Here is a 19,047-nt window from a genome sequence, read left to right as displayed (position 1 = left end):
TAAATTGTGCTACTTCCAAACGTGCATTTATTTACGGTGATATGCTTTATATAAATATTGTTCAGAATAATGATTATGTGTGAAGCTTACATTCATCATTAACTGAATAAACTAATCAACTATTTCTGAACCACGTTAAAAAGTACAAGTACTCGCTTGAACATGCCCGCACAGGTGTATCGTACATGTGAAATGTAGATAAAGTATGAGATAGACGTGCATTTCGCACAGATAATTTTAAGTTTGGAAAGTTGTTGGAGCAGGAAACTGACCTTCGCTCCAGGCCGACGCAACAAGATCATCCACTCTGGGACGTTATGCGTTTTCCGACAAGATGCTTTTGGAAGAGTTGCGGGTTTCTTTTTATGATCATCAGACGTAAGATATTTAAATGTTACTTTCGTTTTTGCATCATTAAATCAACTGTATTTATTTTTGTTAAAATCGTTCTTCTAGTAACTCACATGGAACAGTTACGTTGTTATAAAATAATAATATACACTATCACACTAACACAATATATGACGAAAGTTATCTTGAAAGCATGATACACATTCCTGCAATTGCTTTGAAAATGGCGAACAATATATAAATCGGCCATGTTGTTCACTGACATAGTTATATAAGCTCGTAGATACATACAAAACGTTTATATTTAAAAAGCCATGTATCTGTAAAGCGTATCAGTTTGCTAGTTTGTAAAATAAAGGTGCATTCGGTAAATTAGTGTTTAAAATCAAATGACTCTATAATTAGCCTCACTAAGTTTAAAGGTAATTATAACCATCAGAATTTCTTCTTGTTTCGATTTGGAAAATGGACGTGTGTTAAGATTTAATAAAAATGTCATCGGGACATTCGTTCTCTCCACTACTGAACACATTACGGTCAAAATTGGAAGAGATTACACTGAGACCGTAAGTAAGAGTAAATAAAAGTATTCGCATTGAAAATAGTTAATATTTCAAGGTCACTCAATCAATTTTGATAACGTTTAATGTAAGTTTGAGTTTTGTACATTACATTAACATATTGCATGATTAGCTTGTTCGAGGACATTCATTGTACAGGTAAATATAATCTTTCTTTTTCAAAGTTGTGAATATGCACATTATTAAAGTTATGTCATGTTTATCAGTTTAATGCATGTATTGTATTATAAAATTTGATAATAAATTTAATCCCACTTTCGATTTAGGTTGACATTCGACGGCCCTTGATTATATTGTTTTTATAAGCGTAAACACATTAATATGAATTCTACGGGACCCGTACGTAACAGTATACTTAATTTGTATAGGAGGCATTTGAATTGAAAGCGTGTCATCTCAGACGATGTAAAGATATTACATAGCCATAGCAACAGTCTGTGAAAGTTTCCTGTACGGAGAACCTTGGATTGTTAATCATATATACGTTGTAAAATATTATTATGTATAATAAGAAGAAACTTTACCAAATTGAAAAAGATAATTCACTGTAATCAAAACGAGATGTCACAATTGTACGACTGGCTAAACATTGTTTCCAGAATAATACTTTTACAATGTAAATAAACGGTGACAAAAAGCATAAAATAAAAAGAAAATTTGTTGGATTTGATGGAATATCCTTTTTTGATTCACTCGTGATCATAAAAATATATATAAATCTTGATGTAAATCTTGACATAATATTTTAAAAATAGAAAAAATAGTTCCGAAAATTTGTTATTTTCACCGGTAAAAATAACAATTTGTTTATTTTCACTACAGAAATGTCATATTTTATCATGAGGTATAAACGAAAACACGATTATTCACCAAAAGCAACACATATCCTCTATATCTGTAACATTTTGAGCGTTCTTACTGCATATATTTAACTTATCAAGCTCATAACGTTATTTGCGAAATGACGTCGTCAACTTCAAATGACGTTGAAAACTGCGATTTTAATCGTGACGCCAATCACGAGATGTGAATGTAGCATTGTGTTAACAAAACAGTGGTATTATACATATCATAATAACATGCCAGAATCTTTACATCATAGAAACAGGCAGCTTAATATGTAAATCCGTTTATATATTCACATAAGACCCAGCAAACCTCTTATTCTCAATATTTTACACGTATGACTTTATTGACTTATTCCCTTTTTCTTTGACAAACTTCAGGCCATGATAATCTTCAAATGTGAAAATGATACATTGTAAAATAAGGGTCTTATTTTTTTTAAAGGTCATGAACTTATTTTGCTAGCGAAACGGTTATACTTGGAATCGTGTTAAATAATTGTCATACAAAGGAAAAAGATGAAAGAAAAATTATTGCTTGTCCCGGTGATTGCACACAGAGCATCTAGAAGCAAAAACTAGCGCGTTTCAAGTTCGTTTACCTCCTTGCACTGTACTCGAACAATTTCAAAAACTACCCATTCAGATCTGACACTTAATATTATTCCATTCCATTTGTATTTAAACATATCCAGGAAAATTGGTTCACAAAAATATAGTAGTTGTTTGAAAATCGACCAGGTAGTTTTTACATACGTGCATGGATGCTGTTCGAAAATTGCTCGTTTATTATAAAAAAATCTTTACGCAAAGATTTGAAGAACTTGTAAATAAAATCATAAAAAATGCCGAACGCGATCCGTAGGTCGACAGTGGTTGAAATTTAATTTACCACAACTCAATTATACATGGAAATATAGCTACCGTTTTCTATTTTGATTTGAAAATATAAATGAATTCAAATCAGTGGCTACAAGCACCGACAGTTGGTGGATAAATTTATAAAATGATCTATATTGCAGCATTCGGGACCAGACTGAAAGCGCTGGCCTCAATAGATGTTTTAGGATCCGGGATTAAAACGTAAGATTTTAATAAAAGTGTACATTTTAAAGTTTTAGTTCTTCTAAAACGTTTTCTTCCAATACAGTTTTAAAAGTCCAGGATAATTTGTATTATCTCAATTATTATATTCAATGAACAACACAGTGTATTAAAATATGGACCAGTACTGCCGGTTAATTTCTCAGATTGAAACGAAACAATTATAAATTCCGTTGATGACCTTACAGAGCTTTTCGACTCTTCCGTCCGAGTAGGCCTGAAAAATATTATGTTAACGAAATATCGGATAAAGAAATACTTTCAGCAAAAATAGATGGTTAAAAAAGGGACATACTAGAGAAGGATGCGCAAATCGCAGCCTTAACAAGAGATTTAGAAAATGGTAGACAGAACAGTACACGCAATGCCAGGCGTTACAAGCAACACATCTTCAAATTAAAAGAAGATCTCTCACGAGTTGAAGCCGAAAAACAGGATGCACAAGGTAAGTGTTATTTTATGATATCTTCATTGCACGTTGTATGTTAGACACAATAATATTTTTAAAGACGTTGCCTGTATTTAAGGTGCTAAATGATGATTTCATAATCTAGCTTCCTTTTTGGATGGCGTGCTTATTTCATTTTTAGCAACCGTTTTTATTTTATATAGTGCACATTTCAATCACCTTTTAATTTATTGTTCAAAAGCAATAATTGTCGTCTCAGAACTCATTCAAATTCCTATTGATGTTCAGACATAATTATATGTCATTTGTATATTAGTAAAGTTATAGTTTTTTGTAATTTTAAGATGAGGCGCCCTGGTGTCCGTGAAATTGCAGAGGAAGGCCAGCTTAATTTATGCCATTTTTAAGATTAGAGGAAGACATTTCTGATTTGCAGAAACATAATGATGGTCTTGAAAGGGAAATGCTAGATAAGAACAAAACAATTGAGGACTTGACGAGGCGTTTGGAAATTGAAAATCAAGCAAGGAAAGATGATACTAGTACCTGGCAATATACTCAAAATACTTCCAAAATAAAGGACGACCTAATACGAGTTGAAATTGAAAAACAGGATGCTCTTACAAGGTATATGCAAGCAATTAGAAAAATACGTTGCCTGTAATATAGTAGACCGTTCATGCACTTATTATTGTATAGTCTATTCCGGTTGGCGCAGTGGTTGGATCACGTTCTTCTCATCTAGGCGACCGGGGTCATTCCCCATTCCCTGAAGCATGTGAGTTTGGTTGGTGGTCACCATACCGGACAGGCTGAATTTCCTCCGGGTACTCCGGCTCACCCCCGCAACACACAACCACACCATAATTGAAAAATGTATTTTAGTAAACACTAAATGCAGTTATAATTCAAAATTCGTCCCAATTTGAATCACACAACTTTTGTATTCTTGCTTCCTTTCTGTCGTGCGTGCTATTCTCATTTTTTTCGTTCAAACATCATATGAAATACATTATTGGGTAATAATTAAATCCAACATCGAATGAATAGAACAATTACGAGAACTCAGAACATTTAAATTCAAAATTAAATCTAATTGTACTCGTTGTTCACTTTAAATTGGTAATGTGCAAAATGTAAAATCGGTATCGATGGTTTGTTTTAAGATTACGTGCATTGATGCCTGTGAAACTACTTGCCAACAATCCGAATATCGCCGATCTCAGTGACCAGTTCAGACCTACAAAACTGGCGGAGATGTTCAGTGAACTGTACGACAACGAATGGACGGACGCTTTTACCGCTGTCAGCAAGGGTCTCACTGAGAGGCAAACTGTAACCTTCTTACTGGACATCGTAACATCGCAACACACAACCACACCATAATTGAAAAATGTATTTTAGTAAACACTAAATGCAGTTATAATTCAAAATTCGTCCCAATTTGAATCACACAACTTTTGTATTATTGCTTCCTTTCTGTCGTGCGTGCTATTCTCATTTTTTTCGTTCAAACATCATATGAAATACATTATTGGGTAATAATTAAATCCAACATCGAATGAATAGAACAATTACGAGAACTCAGAACATTTAAATTCAAAATTAAATCTAATTGTACTCGTTGTTCACTTTAAATTGGTAATGTGCAAAATGTAAAATCGGTATCGATGGTTTGTTTTAAGATTACGTGCATTGATGCCTGTGAAACTACTTGCCAACAATCCGAATATCGCCGATCTCAGTGACCAGTTCAGACCTACAAAACTGGCGGAGATGTTCAGTGAACTGTACGACAACGAATGGACGGACGCTTTTACCGCTGTCAGCAAGGGTCTCACTGAGAGGCAAACTGTAACCTTCTTACTGGACATCGTAATGGTAACTCATCACGATACATTTATGCATTGTTTTTAAAGACAAATGTACAAATATTTAATGTAAAACCAAGATTTTTCAATGAAAACATGTCGAAAAGTATTTGCATGATTATTAAAAATTAATACGAACAATAAATATAATAAGACGTGTCATGACGTAAATTAGAGAAAAAAGTGTCACCACCCTTAGTCATTACTCATTACTAGTACTTAAACGTACTTGGAACATAACTTACAAACATGATTTCAGAAAGCGTACTCATTTTGCACCAAAGAAATGGACCAGACAAGAATTGTGATGTCAGAGTTGTACCTAACATACTCTAGGAAAGACGCTGTGGTGAAGATGACAGATGAACAATCTAAGGTTGGTTATATATTGTCAAACAGTTAATAGAATACATGTGTTCATACATGTATGAGTAATCGATTAAATGCTCGACATGACTCGTTATGCATAACTTTACAGACACATGCTTATAATGACAAGTTTATAATGAAATATTATACTTTATTAAAAACTGTCTTTTTTCTGTGCAGAGCACTGTATCAATACTAATCCAAATGTGTGTAAGTTCTTTAAAGGGTTTGTTCAAAGATTGCATTGTTTTGAAGTTAAATGCCTTTACTTGATATAATTAAGTTAACTGAAGAATCCCATTTTCACAACAATAAGGAAGATATTTCAACCTAAAAAATATTTTATTAGATGATCCTGGGGCGGTCTTTTAACCTATTTCCCATCCAGAAAATTACATTGCGTCATTTTACCGTGCGTTGTTTTGGTTTATTTAAGAAATATATTGTTACATTGACATACAGAGATTTACGGAAATGAGTATCCAAGTACATGTATTTTGAATTCAAAAACATATGTCAACTGTAAAAACATCTTTCTGTTGAGATATCAGACTTATCTTCAGTCCATCTGTGGCGTCTCAACACTGCTTGACATGCTGTCAACTGAAGTCGTAGCAAAATACGTCACACAGTGCATTAAACTGTGTCTGCTTATGTGTCAATATGATCCACCAGTCGTGATAAGTTGTCAAGGCATGAGTTCTTTCCTTATAGACTAAAATGATAAAATGATCTTGGTTCATGCGAAATAATTTTAAAATAGAATACATAGTTAATGCCGAGTTATGATTTCTTTACCGGCTATGTGCGACGTATACGCACCGAACGTTTTTTTTAGCCGAGCCGGATACACTTCTCTTTCTCTTACCGTGCAATCTATTACTTTTTTATATTCAATGTTCAATAACGTTTAATCTTTCTATTATGTTTTAGTCTGTAACCTAACGCGTATTGTATGTATGCGTTCATAATCTAGGTCTTATCATCACGAAATTTATTTAAGATAAAAAAGATACTAAAATGTAAAACCAAACATATACAACCTTAGCCTGCACTATCGAGATTAAAAAATGCAGTTTTTGGCAAAGTCATTCATTTGGTATAGTCAATCAATTCAATATCTAACAAGGACTATATACAATTGTCAAAAATAGACTCAGAATGCAGTACATTCATTGTTTCTGTAATTTGGATTGATACAGTGATCAATACATACCTACACAGCGTATGGATTAAATACCACAAATTATAAATGGGAGAATATTAATCGATTAATCTCCTATCATTGCTAAAGCTCGCCTTACAAAATTATTCTTAGCCCCACGGGATAATCCCTCTATTCCGTCACCAACCATACACTCTCTTTATAGTTGTGTAAACAGTGTATATTAAATATTTGATAACTAGAAATGCATATAAAGGTATCTTTTAATATGTGACTTTTATTTTAGTTTTTAAAATAATTGATTTTCTTACAGATGTAATAGAGGAAGCTTGTGTTGATTTAAATAAATCAGACGGTGCAAATGAACCAAGTGGAATAGTAAGCAATGAAACACCAATAACGCTGGGATCAACAGGTGCAGAATTTCAAAACAACCTTGATGAACAAGCCACCAAACGAGAATCTTAGAACGAAGAACAAGCACGCGGAGCTGTGAACATACAAACAGAAAACGAGCAGCCGCTTTGCGGAGAGACCAATACGAAAGGCAATCAAACACGTGGGGCAATGAGAGAAATTGAAAATGAATCGGGCGTGAAGCACAATCCGAAACGACTACCATTTGATAGGGACGTGTTTGAAGAATATACCTCAGTTGGTCCGTACTTAAAGTACGTAGTCTGGCCGGTTATGTTTCGGCACCAAGGCGGCCCCATGCTCGGGAAGGGTGTGGCATATGGGACAGAGGAAGCAATAGGCAGGTTGGATGACGAACATTTGACATGGAAGACAGCTGAATAAGAGTCACTTATATGTCAAACAGGCTACTGTGTTTATTTAGTTTAACCTATTTTAGTTTGTGCTGTTTTATATTAAATTATGATGCGTTTTTTTAAAGAAAGTGGTAGCGATTTTACTTCGAGGTGAGCTATATGTATGATAAATAACAATTGAATAAATTATAAATAATTGTTGATGATGAAATTACGTTCAATTAATCGGCCTGTATTTGTTTAATGGAATTACAAGTTTCAAGTGTTCATTATCACTTTCCATAACGGTTAACAACATGCCATATTACACGATAATGTGCCACACAGTGTACGTGCGTTTGTAGAAAAGGTGAATTAATAATTTTATATTCACGCGTGATGATAAATGATTTGCATCATGCATTTAATAAACTTAGTTTATAACGACGTCACATTCATTTTTCGCATATAAATTTAGCAAATTTGAACATTAGCTAGAGTCATCCTACGTGACCTTATAAAATAGAGTCAATTCATTGGTAGATAGATTCAGCTGCACGTACACACGTCTTTATGATCCTTAACGTAAAAGCAGACTTTCCAGCAATACATGTAAACCAAAACCAAGTTAAAAAGTATTGTACTTTCAGGCAGATTTCTGCATAAATACCATGACAATTTAGGAGTATTAGAAACTGGAATGTTTAAATACTGTGAAACCATTTATTTTCAACAGCACAAAATTTCGTCATTTTTATAAAAATGACGATTTCGTCAGCACTTAAATTCGCCGATTTCTGATTTTGAATTTTAAAAAAATGCGTCAGTCAATATCCGATTTGTGTGTCATACATATTCGCGATCAATCTCAGTTGCGAAAAATCGTGGTACGAATGCGGGAACACACTTGAGAATCACTGCAGGAGGTGGGGCCTGTTTGTCACATGCCAATTAACTAGTCTTTTGTTATCAAGGGACAGTAATGGACCCTCTTAATGTATGCCATTCACACGTTCATTGTTATGATTAGCGGACAAGTGGGATCGAATATACCGTTAACGCGTGTTTGGAAGAACGGAGCCAATTGCCAATTAGTCTTATTCTATTATTATAATTGCCATACTGATCACAATCGTACCTTTTTGTCAATACCGTTTTAAAACTGTTTGTGTTATACGAAAGAAGTTCCAGTTTGTTAAGTGGGGTTTTTTTTCAAATAAAATGCTTTTTTATTCTGATATCAACATTAAAATTATAAACTCTATGTGTGTGTTTGTTCTTAAAAAGTAAACTACCGGTATATAAATCAATAATGTCAATAATTTAAAAATAAATATATTGATACATATAAAATAGTAATAAGTTTGGTTAAACGCAAACAATCAAACAACAAACAGCAATTAAAATATTCTGTATTAATTTGTGATAAATACGCATGTTTATCACACATCGTCATCTTTTCGTTTGGTTTATTGTCTTTCATCGGCATTCGCTGCGTGATGGCTAATATGCAACACCCCTGAAAATCACAATGCGTCTAATGGGTAATAAAGTTGTAAACAATAAGCGCTAATTCATTACCATTCTACATAAACGAAGTCAACGCATTCGATACAGCTGTACTGCACACGCGTTTTAAAGAAGTGTAACGTGTCAGTTAAGTACCTTGTGTAATCTACATCCCTTTGTGTCAAAACCGGATTAATCTTGATTACGAAACAGCAGTGAATGTGTGCATGGATTATGTTGGAATTTAATGCCTCATGTCTACGGTAAAGTTTGAAAATATTGTTCAACTTAGTGTTTGTGTTTGTTCAAACATAGAGCATGATTGTTCGTTAGGAACTTAAATTCGCCGATCGGTCGACTGACGAAATTTATGAAAATTAATGCCTGACGATTAATAATGGTTTCACAGTATGTCAAATGTGTCCTTACTGTTGTGTTTTAATCCAATTATCGTAATAAAGCTACATAAACTGATGCGTTTTCCAATCTTAGCAAAAGTCTAAAGTAATCGTCAGTAACAATAGTCATACTAATAACTGGTCAATGCAATATACATTTTAATTCGATTCTCAAACAATCGTCACTCAGATGCAATGCAATACAATGTTAAAATATTGATGTTTTATATGGATTGATAGTGAATGGTCATAAATAACAAAGGTTGAATTGTGAACAAGTTATTATTGCTTACACCGTTGGTGACTGACACCAATGTACATTCGCATAGACATGTCACACATCGCCTAGGTCAAAAATTCAGAGTAAAAATGAGTGATGGGTGTGGATAAGAACGGTAGCAAGCATCAATTGTGAAAGTATTCAAACAGCGATCTGTATTAGACGAAACAATCAAATCTGTTGACCATGTCTTGGCGGTAAAGTTAGAAGAAATGCAGACAGAACACTCACTTCATGCACATATCTCCCGCATCATAATGCCAGAAGATTACCTTCATGATGTTTATTTGATCAGAGAGACCGGTGCATGAACGAGAAAATGGATTTATGCAAATCGTGAACATCGAAAATTCAGAACAAATATATATATTTCACTTCTTCTCCATTCTTGTACATAAATTAATACATGTAATAAATATTTCTTAGTGTAATAAATCTGACTGACGCTTTCGTTCAATAATCATAATAAAAGCCACACACATTGAAATGAAAGTAAATTTAAGTATACATACGACAAATATTTATCGATGCCAATTAGAATATATATGGTGGTTACAAGGTAAAAATCTGTTTTTTTTTGCGCTTTAAAACTTAAAAACAATTGCTTTTGTTGAAATGGGCGTATACGTCTAGAAATCCTTCTTTCGGTTTTAAAAGCGGTACCGTTTGAAAAAATAATAAAGGACTTGCTAACTAGGCTATATATTTAATTTTATCTATGCCAATTAGAATATATCTGGTGTTATTAGGGAGAAATCCGTCTTGTTTGCGCTTTTAAACTTTAAAAAAATCGCGTTTGTCGAAATGGACGTATATGTATTGAAATATTAAAAAAAAACACTCTTGCTAACTAGGCTATAGATTTAATGACAAATTTGCACACTTTCAAATTGCATCTATATGTATTGATCAACATGGATTCATTTTAAGGTGTGTGGCTTTAATCTAAAGTATTTCTTCTCGTCCACGCGCTTGAACATGACCGCACAGGTGTACCGTACAAACGAAACGCAGATAAAGAATGAGATAAATACGTGCATTTCGTACAGGTAATGTTTAGTTTCAAAAGTTGTTGGTCAGGAAACTGACCTTCGCTCCAAGTCGGCACAAGGCGATTATCTAGACAGGGGCGTAATGCGTTTTCTGGCAAGATGCTTTTAGAATATTTTCGGGCTTCTTTTAATGATCATCAGACGCAAGACATTTAAATGTTACTTTCGTTTTTGCATCATTAAATCAACTACATTATTTTTAATTACTATCGTTCTTCTAGTCACTTGGAACAGTTACTTTTTTATAATATACATAATACATGTATACACTATTACACTAACACACTATATAAGGGAAGTTAGCTTTAAAGCATCATAAAAATTCCTGCACTTGCTTTGAAAATGGCGAACAATGAATCAATCGGCCAAAAACAAATATCGTTGTTCACTGCCATAGTTATATCAGCTCGTAGATACATACAAAACGTTTATATTTTAAAAGCTATTCATCTGTAAATCGTATCGGTTTGCTAGTTTGTTAAATAAATGTGGATTTGGTAATCAGTGTTTAAACTCAAATGACTCTATATTTAGCTTAAATAAGTATAAAGGTAATTTTAACCACCAGAATTTCTTCTTGTTTCGATTTGAAAATGGTTTGTTAAAATTTAATAATTTCTTCATCGGTGCGTTCTTTCCACTATTGAAGACATTAGATTAACCTGAGCCCGAAAGTAAGAGAAAATAAAAGTAATGGCATTTAAAATGTTTAATATTTTAATGTCACTCACTCAATTTGTATAACTTTTAAAGTAAGTTACAGGTTTTTATCAATACATAACATATTCGTCGTTCGAGAACATTGTAGTGGTAAAATGGTAAATATAATCTTTCTTTTTCAAAGTTGTGAATATGCACATGATTAACGTTATGTCATGTTATATCAGTTTAGTTCATGTATTGTTTAATTAAATTTGATGTAAAATTAAATCGCACTTTCGATTTTGGTTGACATTCGACGGCCATGATTATATTGCTGTTATTAGCGTGAACCAGTTGTCTCCTGTTGAATATTGATACATCGGCTGTTTCATTGAAATGATGCTTGCCATAGTATGCTGTGTGTTTGTGATGGTATGCTGTGTGTGATGATATGCTGTGTGTTTGTTATGACATGCTGTGTGTTTGTAATCAGAGGCGTAGCTAGCATTTTTTGAGCTGTAGGCCCGGATATGATACATAGAAACGGGGGCTCCGGGGGTCGTCCCTCTGAAAATTGTATAATCCTATAATGCATGTGGCGAGCATATCTAGACAACTAATAATATAAGAAAATATAATACTTTGGCCTGTTATTCTTTGATAGTTTACTGTTTTATCTCAATGTCAGAGAACTTAATTTTGTTTTTGTTCGGCATCAAGGCACCGAACCGACCCGGATTCAGTCAATGGATCGGGATACGGGAGCGAGTGCTCCATTTTAAATTTCTGCGGTAATAAACATCATTCGGAATGTTTCTTAAAAATCCAACGATAATCGATTACAACTTACCATAGTGTTGAAAGGGAGACAAGTAGATCTACATGTACATCTATGTAAACTTTTAAGAGCAAGTCAGGTGAAAAGAAGCGAGCTAGAATCTATGCACATAGAAAGAAGTAGAGTTGATAATTGGAAGATATGTCCTTTGAACACGACCATAATCCATTGTCTGAGGATAAAGTCAATATGAAATGCAGATTTCGAACACCTCACCCTCTCAGGGTCAACATTTAAATGCGTTTCTCGACGATTATGCATTTTTATTTTTTTTCATGTTTCAAAAAAATTGTAGGCCTGGACCAGCTGTGCCTAATAGCAGCTACGCCCCTGGTAATGGTATGCTGTTAAAATGATGTCAGTTTAAATCAAATGATATGTGCTTGCAATAACACGCTGCGTGTTTGTGATGGTTTGCTGTGTGTTCGTCATGGTATGCTGTGTGTTTGTCATGGTAGGTTGTGTGTTTGTCATGGTATGCTGTGTGTTTGTCATGGTAGGTTGTGTGTTTGTCATGGTATGCTGTGAATTTGTCATGGTATGCTGTGTGTTCGTCAATGTATGTTTTGTGTTTATTATGGTATGATGTGTTTTTATTTAACAGGATGTCCTTTTTTATTTACTATGATGTCAGTTGGCGTTATTTTAACTCGGAACACTTGGTATTTGTCAAAGATCTAATGGTAACGTCATACGTATGTTCGTTGGTCCGTATTTCCGTCTATCATTGCGTCCGTCTGTTTGTCTGTGTTTTTTGTTTGTCCGCCTGTCTATCTGATTAAGTGTCTGTCCGTCCATCTGTTCGGACGCAGGGAGGGACAGACGGACGGAAGACAGATGCACGGACAGACACAAGGTTAAATGGACAAATAAACGGACGGAGGGACGAACAGACAGAGAGACAAATAGAAACACAGACAGGCAGACAAACAGACTAGACTGTACAGGCGGAAATTAGGACACACGGGCGGACGGACGGACATACGGATGGACGGAGGAACAGATAGACAGACAGACAAACATTCCGACATACAGACACACGCACGGACGGACGGAAATACGGACACACGGACCTACGTACGACGTAACCATTAGATCTTTAACATTAACCGAGTGTTCCGAATGACAATGGCGCAAACTAACATCATAGCGAATGAAAATGACATCATGTTAGATAAACCCGCAGGATAATACAACAAACACACAGCATACCATGACAAGCACACATTATACCATCACAAACACATAGCATACTATGACAATCACACATGATACTATTATAAGCAAGTACCATATGATTTGAACCCACATCTTTTCAATGAAACACACAACATACCATCATGAACACACAGCATACCATGATAAGCACACAGTATACGATGGCGAGCACAGAACATATCATCACAAACACACAGCGTATCATCACAAACACACAGCATACCATCACAAAAACACATCATACCATCACAAGCACACAATATACTATGGCAAGCACACAGCATTCTATTATAAGCGCAAATCATATGATTTAAACCCAAATCATTTCAATGAAACAACCGATATTTATCATACCACCGCATTGATATCTGCCTGACATAACATTGCCTGATGTATTTTTTATATCATGGTCAACAGGAAGTTCAGTCAATGTTTTGAGTTACGTGGGATTTGCAATAAACTCAACAATTTCTTTCAACAGGAATCAGGTTCAACAAAACAAACAATGTGATACCAACAGCGTACATATTCCATTCCAGTTTGTAGCCATAAATCACACAAACGTTTGTTTGTTAAAAATCACCACAGCTCGCACTACAGCAGTTAAACGACGTCATCAATGGGATAATAAATCTTAAATATCGATATAGTCGTTGCACTCGCAAGTGTTGCACAGAAAGTCAAGACAAATGGCACGCTTATGTCAATATTGACACCATCATCACAATGCCAATTTCAATACACATCGCCAAAATGGCGTCTCCAAACTATTCGGTGAAGTGTGTTCTTCGATTAAATTTGTCGCTGTAGTCCATTCCTGATCTTCATTTCAAGGTGTTTATAATTAAAGCGGGTGTACTCTTCCCATTCCTAGTGCAAACAACGTGTTTTCTCTATACGATTTTTAAAATACGCGATTTTTGGTGTCGTCTTTTCGAACGCCATTGCTACATGTGTATGTCAACGTGTAAAAGCCGAATCAGCAAAATCAGCGGGGATCCGTACATTTTAAATATATTAAAATGGATTGTTTTGCAGATTTTTAGGAAAATGTGCCATGTTCAACAGAAAAACAGGTTACTGTCCCATCATTTTGTAAAATATTAGACTCGGCTCGAATACAATAACGGCTAGCCTCGCCATTTTATTATTCTAAGCCTCGCCTGATATATTACAAAACGATGGGACAGTAACCTGTTATTCTCTATATCAATAGTCAACAGGAGACAGACGAGGCGTTTCATACGCGTACGTAAATGTATACTTAATTTGCATAGTAGGCATTTTAATTGAAACCTTGTTCTCTAAGAAGATGTAAAGAGATTACATAGTCATAGCAACAGCCTTTCAATGTTTCCTGTACAGAAAAACTAGGAATTGTTCATCATATATATGTAGTAAAATGTTAATATGTATATTAAGAAGAAACTTTACCAACATGAAAAAGATAATTCACTGTATTGATAACGAAATGTCCCAATGCTACGACTAGGTTAACCTTGTTTCCCGAGTAAGACTATCACTACGAATATTCTTTAATTGCTTTTCAGTGAAGTATATAATTTTATCGGAATGTAATTTCCTTTTTAGTAAAAATATGAAATTATATATTTTTCACTGTACTGAAAACATAAATTAATTTGAGAATGTTATGCTTTCGGTGAATGATTGAATATTAATTTCATATTTAGTTTTGGAACAATCATGAAATAAAATACGATTATGCACCAAAAGCTACACATATCTTCTATATCTATATCATTTTAAGCGTTCTTACTGCCTATGTTTGATCAAGCGCATCGCGTTATGTTTGCTAATTATTGCATAATCTCTATCTATAATGCCCTCTGGCGGGGTGCAGAAACATGGCAAAAGGAGGGCTTGAACGGGAGAAATCGTGTATTAACACGGCGATTCACATGCCTTTCAAGCCCTGTTATGTGTTTTTTCATATCCATAAACTGGTCCACGCGCAGTTACTTCCCTTCAATGAAGTTATTATGAACTTTGTTTATTACACCAGCCTTCGACGACTTTCCACGCATAAATGGGGAACTGAATAAGCACCAGTTTCCTCATGCATGCAGGAATAAAGGCAATAAATATTTTAATCCACTTTTAAAATTATACCATCTGCACTCTCTTGACAACAGCTTTATTTTATTGGCAACGTCAATGAAGTAAAGATTATTTATTCAACTATTTCAAAATACTATGCTGTAAATGTAAGTGTTCATGTACCTTCCACGTTCCTGCTGTATGCTTGAAATACTTCAGTGACAAAATGTTGTCAGTATTATTTTTTAGAAAATTCAGTTGTTCAGAATAAAATAAGATATACCTGTACGAAAGAAACATCTATGAAAACAAAAACTTATTCTGACGATATATTTATCCGTCACGACCAATGAATTCCAAAATAATTAATCATTTGTTACTTTGCGGCTGCATTTGCATTAATCCACTATGTAAACAGATTTTAAATCAAAAACTGCCTATCTGAAGGTAAAGCCTCGTCATTTCTGATGATGACCGAGTAAGGCATATGTAAAACACATCCTTGAACTGTATGACGTCATATGAAATAATCGAATTACTTTGTCGATGTCGAATGAACAAGACATATTGTTTGCAATGTTATTTTAATTTATTTTGGTATGTGTGATTTGTTTATGCAATAATAGCGAAAATACACATTTTCTCGGACATGATCATCTGCGGGCGCTCTCAAAATCGGTTCCGTCCCTCGTGCTGCGCACTCGAGCAGGAACGGATTTTTCGAGAGCCCGCAGACGAGCATGCCCTCGAAAACGTGTATTATCCCTATAATGACGTCGTCAACTTCAAATGACGTCGCGTCAATAAACAACTTGACAACCATGATTTATCATCACTTTTTCGTACAACTTGTAATATGAATTTTGAATGAAAACATGTGAAAAAAAAGTTATGAAATACACTAGCGATAACTTACAAAATTGAAATAAACACAATGTACAATTTTGACTTCAAGATCCATAAGATATTATAAGATCACCATGATAAGTTGACGTTGAACACTACGATTTTAATCGTGACGCCATTCATTATAGTTGGAATAAAGCATAATGTTTACAAAACAGTGGTATCATACATGTAATTATAACAGGCCAGAGTCTTTACATAATAGAAACACGCAGCTTAAAATGTAAATCCATTATATATGCACAAAAGACTCAGCCAAACCTCTTATTCTCAATTTTGTTCACGTATGACTTTATTGACTAATTCCTTTTTTTTAGCTTTCTATGACAAACTAAAACCCACGGTACATCGTTTAAAAAAAGGTCTTGTTAACATATATTTGAAAAATGTCACGAAATTGGTTTGCTTGTTAAACTGTATTATTTAGAATCGTGTTAAATCATTGTCATACAAAGGAAAATGGTAAAACAAACAATTATTGCGTGTCTTTGGGTTCCGACCCAGAAAAAGCAAAAGCTAGCGCGTTTCAAGTTTCAAATTATAAAACATCTTTACGCAAAGATTTGAAGAACTTGTAAATAAAATATCAGAAATGCCGAAAGCGATCCGTAGTTCGACAGTGTTTAAAATTTAGTTTACTACAACTAAACTAATATATGAAAATATATCTACCGTTTTCTGTTTCGGTTTGATAATAGACATGGATTCAAATCAGTGGATACAACCACAAACAGTCGACGGGTACACGTATCAAATGTTTTTATTGCAGCATTCGGGACCAAACTGAAAGCGATGGCTTCAATAGTATTAGGTGTAGGATATATTAAAACGTAAGAGTTTAATAAACTGCTATGTTTACATTTTAACCTTTCCGTTCCTTTAAAACCTCTTCGCCAATATTAAGTTTAAAAAGTTAAGGACAATTGGTATTATCTCAATTATTATATTGAATGAGCAAGACACTGTAGTAAAATATTGACCAGTATTGTCCTGGTTTTTATAAATAACAAAACAACATAAGACAATGTCTGCACATTTCTCAGATTAAATCGAAACAATGATGATTTCCGTTGATGACCTTACAGAGCTATTCGAAACTTCCTGCTGAGTAGTCCTACTGACGCTGAAGAAAGAGAAAATTGTCCTGAAAATCACATATCGGATGAAAAAATACTGCTTAGTCAAACAGATGGTTTAGATAGGGGTATACTAGAGAAGGATGCACAAATCGCAGCCTTAGCAAGAGATTTAGAAAATGAAAGACGGACAAGTTTACACAGTGCCAGGTGTTATGAGCAACGCATCGTTAAATTAAAAGAAGATGTCTCACAAGTCGATGCCGAAAAACAGGACGCACTGAAAAGGTATGTGCTATTTTATGATATCTTTATTGCACATTGTATGTTAGACACAATAACATATTTCTTTAAAGACGTTGTCAGTATTTAATGTGCTGACGGATGATTTCATAATTCCTTTTTGGATGACGTGCTTATTACATATTTAGAAACCGTTGATATATTATATACATTTTAATCACCTTTGAATTTATTGTTCGAAAGCGAGAATTCTCAAAATATCGTCTCGAAACTCATTCGAATTTCCGTTGATGTTCAGTTAACAATTATATGTCATTTGTATACTAGAACATTTATAGCGTTTTTGTAATTTTAAGATTAAGCGCCCTGTTGTCCGTGAAACTGCGTGACAACAATCCGAACATCGCTAAAAAAAGGATGCACTGACAAGGTACGTGTTATTTTATGATATCTTCATTGCACGTTGTATGTTAGCCACAATAATATTTTTAAAGACGTTGCCTGTATTTAAGGTGTTTAATGATGATTTCGTAATCTAGCTTCCTTTTTGGATGGCGTGCTTATTTCATTTTTAGAAACCGTTTTTATATTATATAGTGCACATTTCAATCACCTTTTAATTTATTGTTCAAATGCGATAATTGTCGTCTCAAAACTCATTCAAATTCCCATTGATGTTCAGACATAATTACATGTCATTTGTATCTTAGTAAAATTATAGTTTGTTTTGTAATTTTAAGATAAGGCGCCCTGGTGTCCGTGAAATCGCAGAGGAAGGCCAGATTAATTCATGCCATTTTTTTAAGGTTAGAGGAAGACATTTCTGATTTGCGGAAACATAATGATGATCTTGAAAGGGAATTGGTAGAAAATAACGAAACAATTGAGGACTTGACAAGGCGTTTGGAAATGGAAAGTCAAGCAAGAAAAGATGATGCCTGGCAATATACGCAAAATACCTCCAAATTAAAGGACGACCTAATGAGAGTTGAAACCGAAAAACAGGATGCTCTTACAAGGCATATGCAAACAATTAGAAAAATACGTTGCTTGTAATATAGTAGACCGTTCATGCACTTATTATTTTATAGTCTATTCCGGCTGGCGCAGTGGTTGGATCACGTTCTTCTCACCTAGGCAACTGGGGTCAATCCCCGTTCCCTGAAGCATGTGAGTTTGGTGGGTGGTCACTATACCGGACAGGCTGAATTTCCTGCGGGTACTCCGGCTCACCCCCGCAGCACACAACCACACCATAATTGAAAAATGTATTTTAATAAACACTAAATGCAGTTATAATTCAAAATTCGTCCCAATTTGAATCACACAACTTTTGTATTCTTGCTTCCTTTCTGTCTTGCGTGCTATTCTCATTTTTTT

At 34.4% G+C, this 19,047-nt stretch overlaps 1 protein-coding gene across 7 annotated transcripts in view; it reads left to right on the top strand.

The window, feature by feature from the left end:
- The first annotated feature begins 210 nt into the window (after nucleotides 1-210).
- LOC127836417 (uncharacterized) overlaps nucleotides 211-19,047 on the top strand; it is a 32,960-nt gene continuing 14,123 nt past the window's right edge. The window contains exons 1-6 of one of the 7 annotated variants that reach the window (XM_052363048.1): nucleotides 695-917; nucleotides 2,800-2,860; nucleotides 3,147-3,326; nucleotides 3,635-3,917; nucleotides 4,976-5,171; nucleotides 5,421-5,537. In XM_052363048.1, the coding sequence (XP_052219008.1) occupies nucleotides 3,685-3,917; nucleotides 4,976-5,171; nucleotides 5,421-5,537 (546 nt within the window). In that variant the 5' untranslated portion in view covers nucleotides 695-917; nucleotides 2,800-2,860; nucleotides 3,147-3,326; nucleotides 3,635-3,684. Of the gene's footprint in view, nucleotides 379-694; nucleotides 918-1,053; nucleotides 1,071-2,799; nucleotides 2,861-3,069; nucleotides 3,327-3,634; nucleotides 3,918-4,975; nucleotides 5,172-5,420; nucleotides 5,538-17,117; nucleotides 17,179-17,433; nucleotides 17,713-18,023; nucleotides 18,082-19,047 lie in introns of those variants that run through there. The other 6 variants (XM_052363045.1, XM_052363046.1, XM_052363043.1 and 3 more) reach the window with 6 other exon arrangements.

This window comes from Dreissena polymorpha, chromosome 6, assembly GCF_020536995.1.
Source record: "Dreissena polymorpha isolate Duluth1 chromosome 6, UMN_Dpol_1.0, whole genome shotgun sequence".
NCBI classification, from domain to species: domain Eukaryota; kingdom Metazoa; phylum Mollusca; class Bivalvia; order Myida; family Dreissenidae; genus Dreissena; species Dreissena polymorpha.
This window is presented reverse-complemented; position numbering and strand designations above follow the sequence as displayed.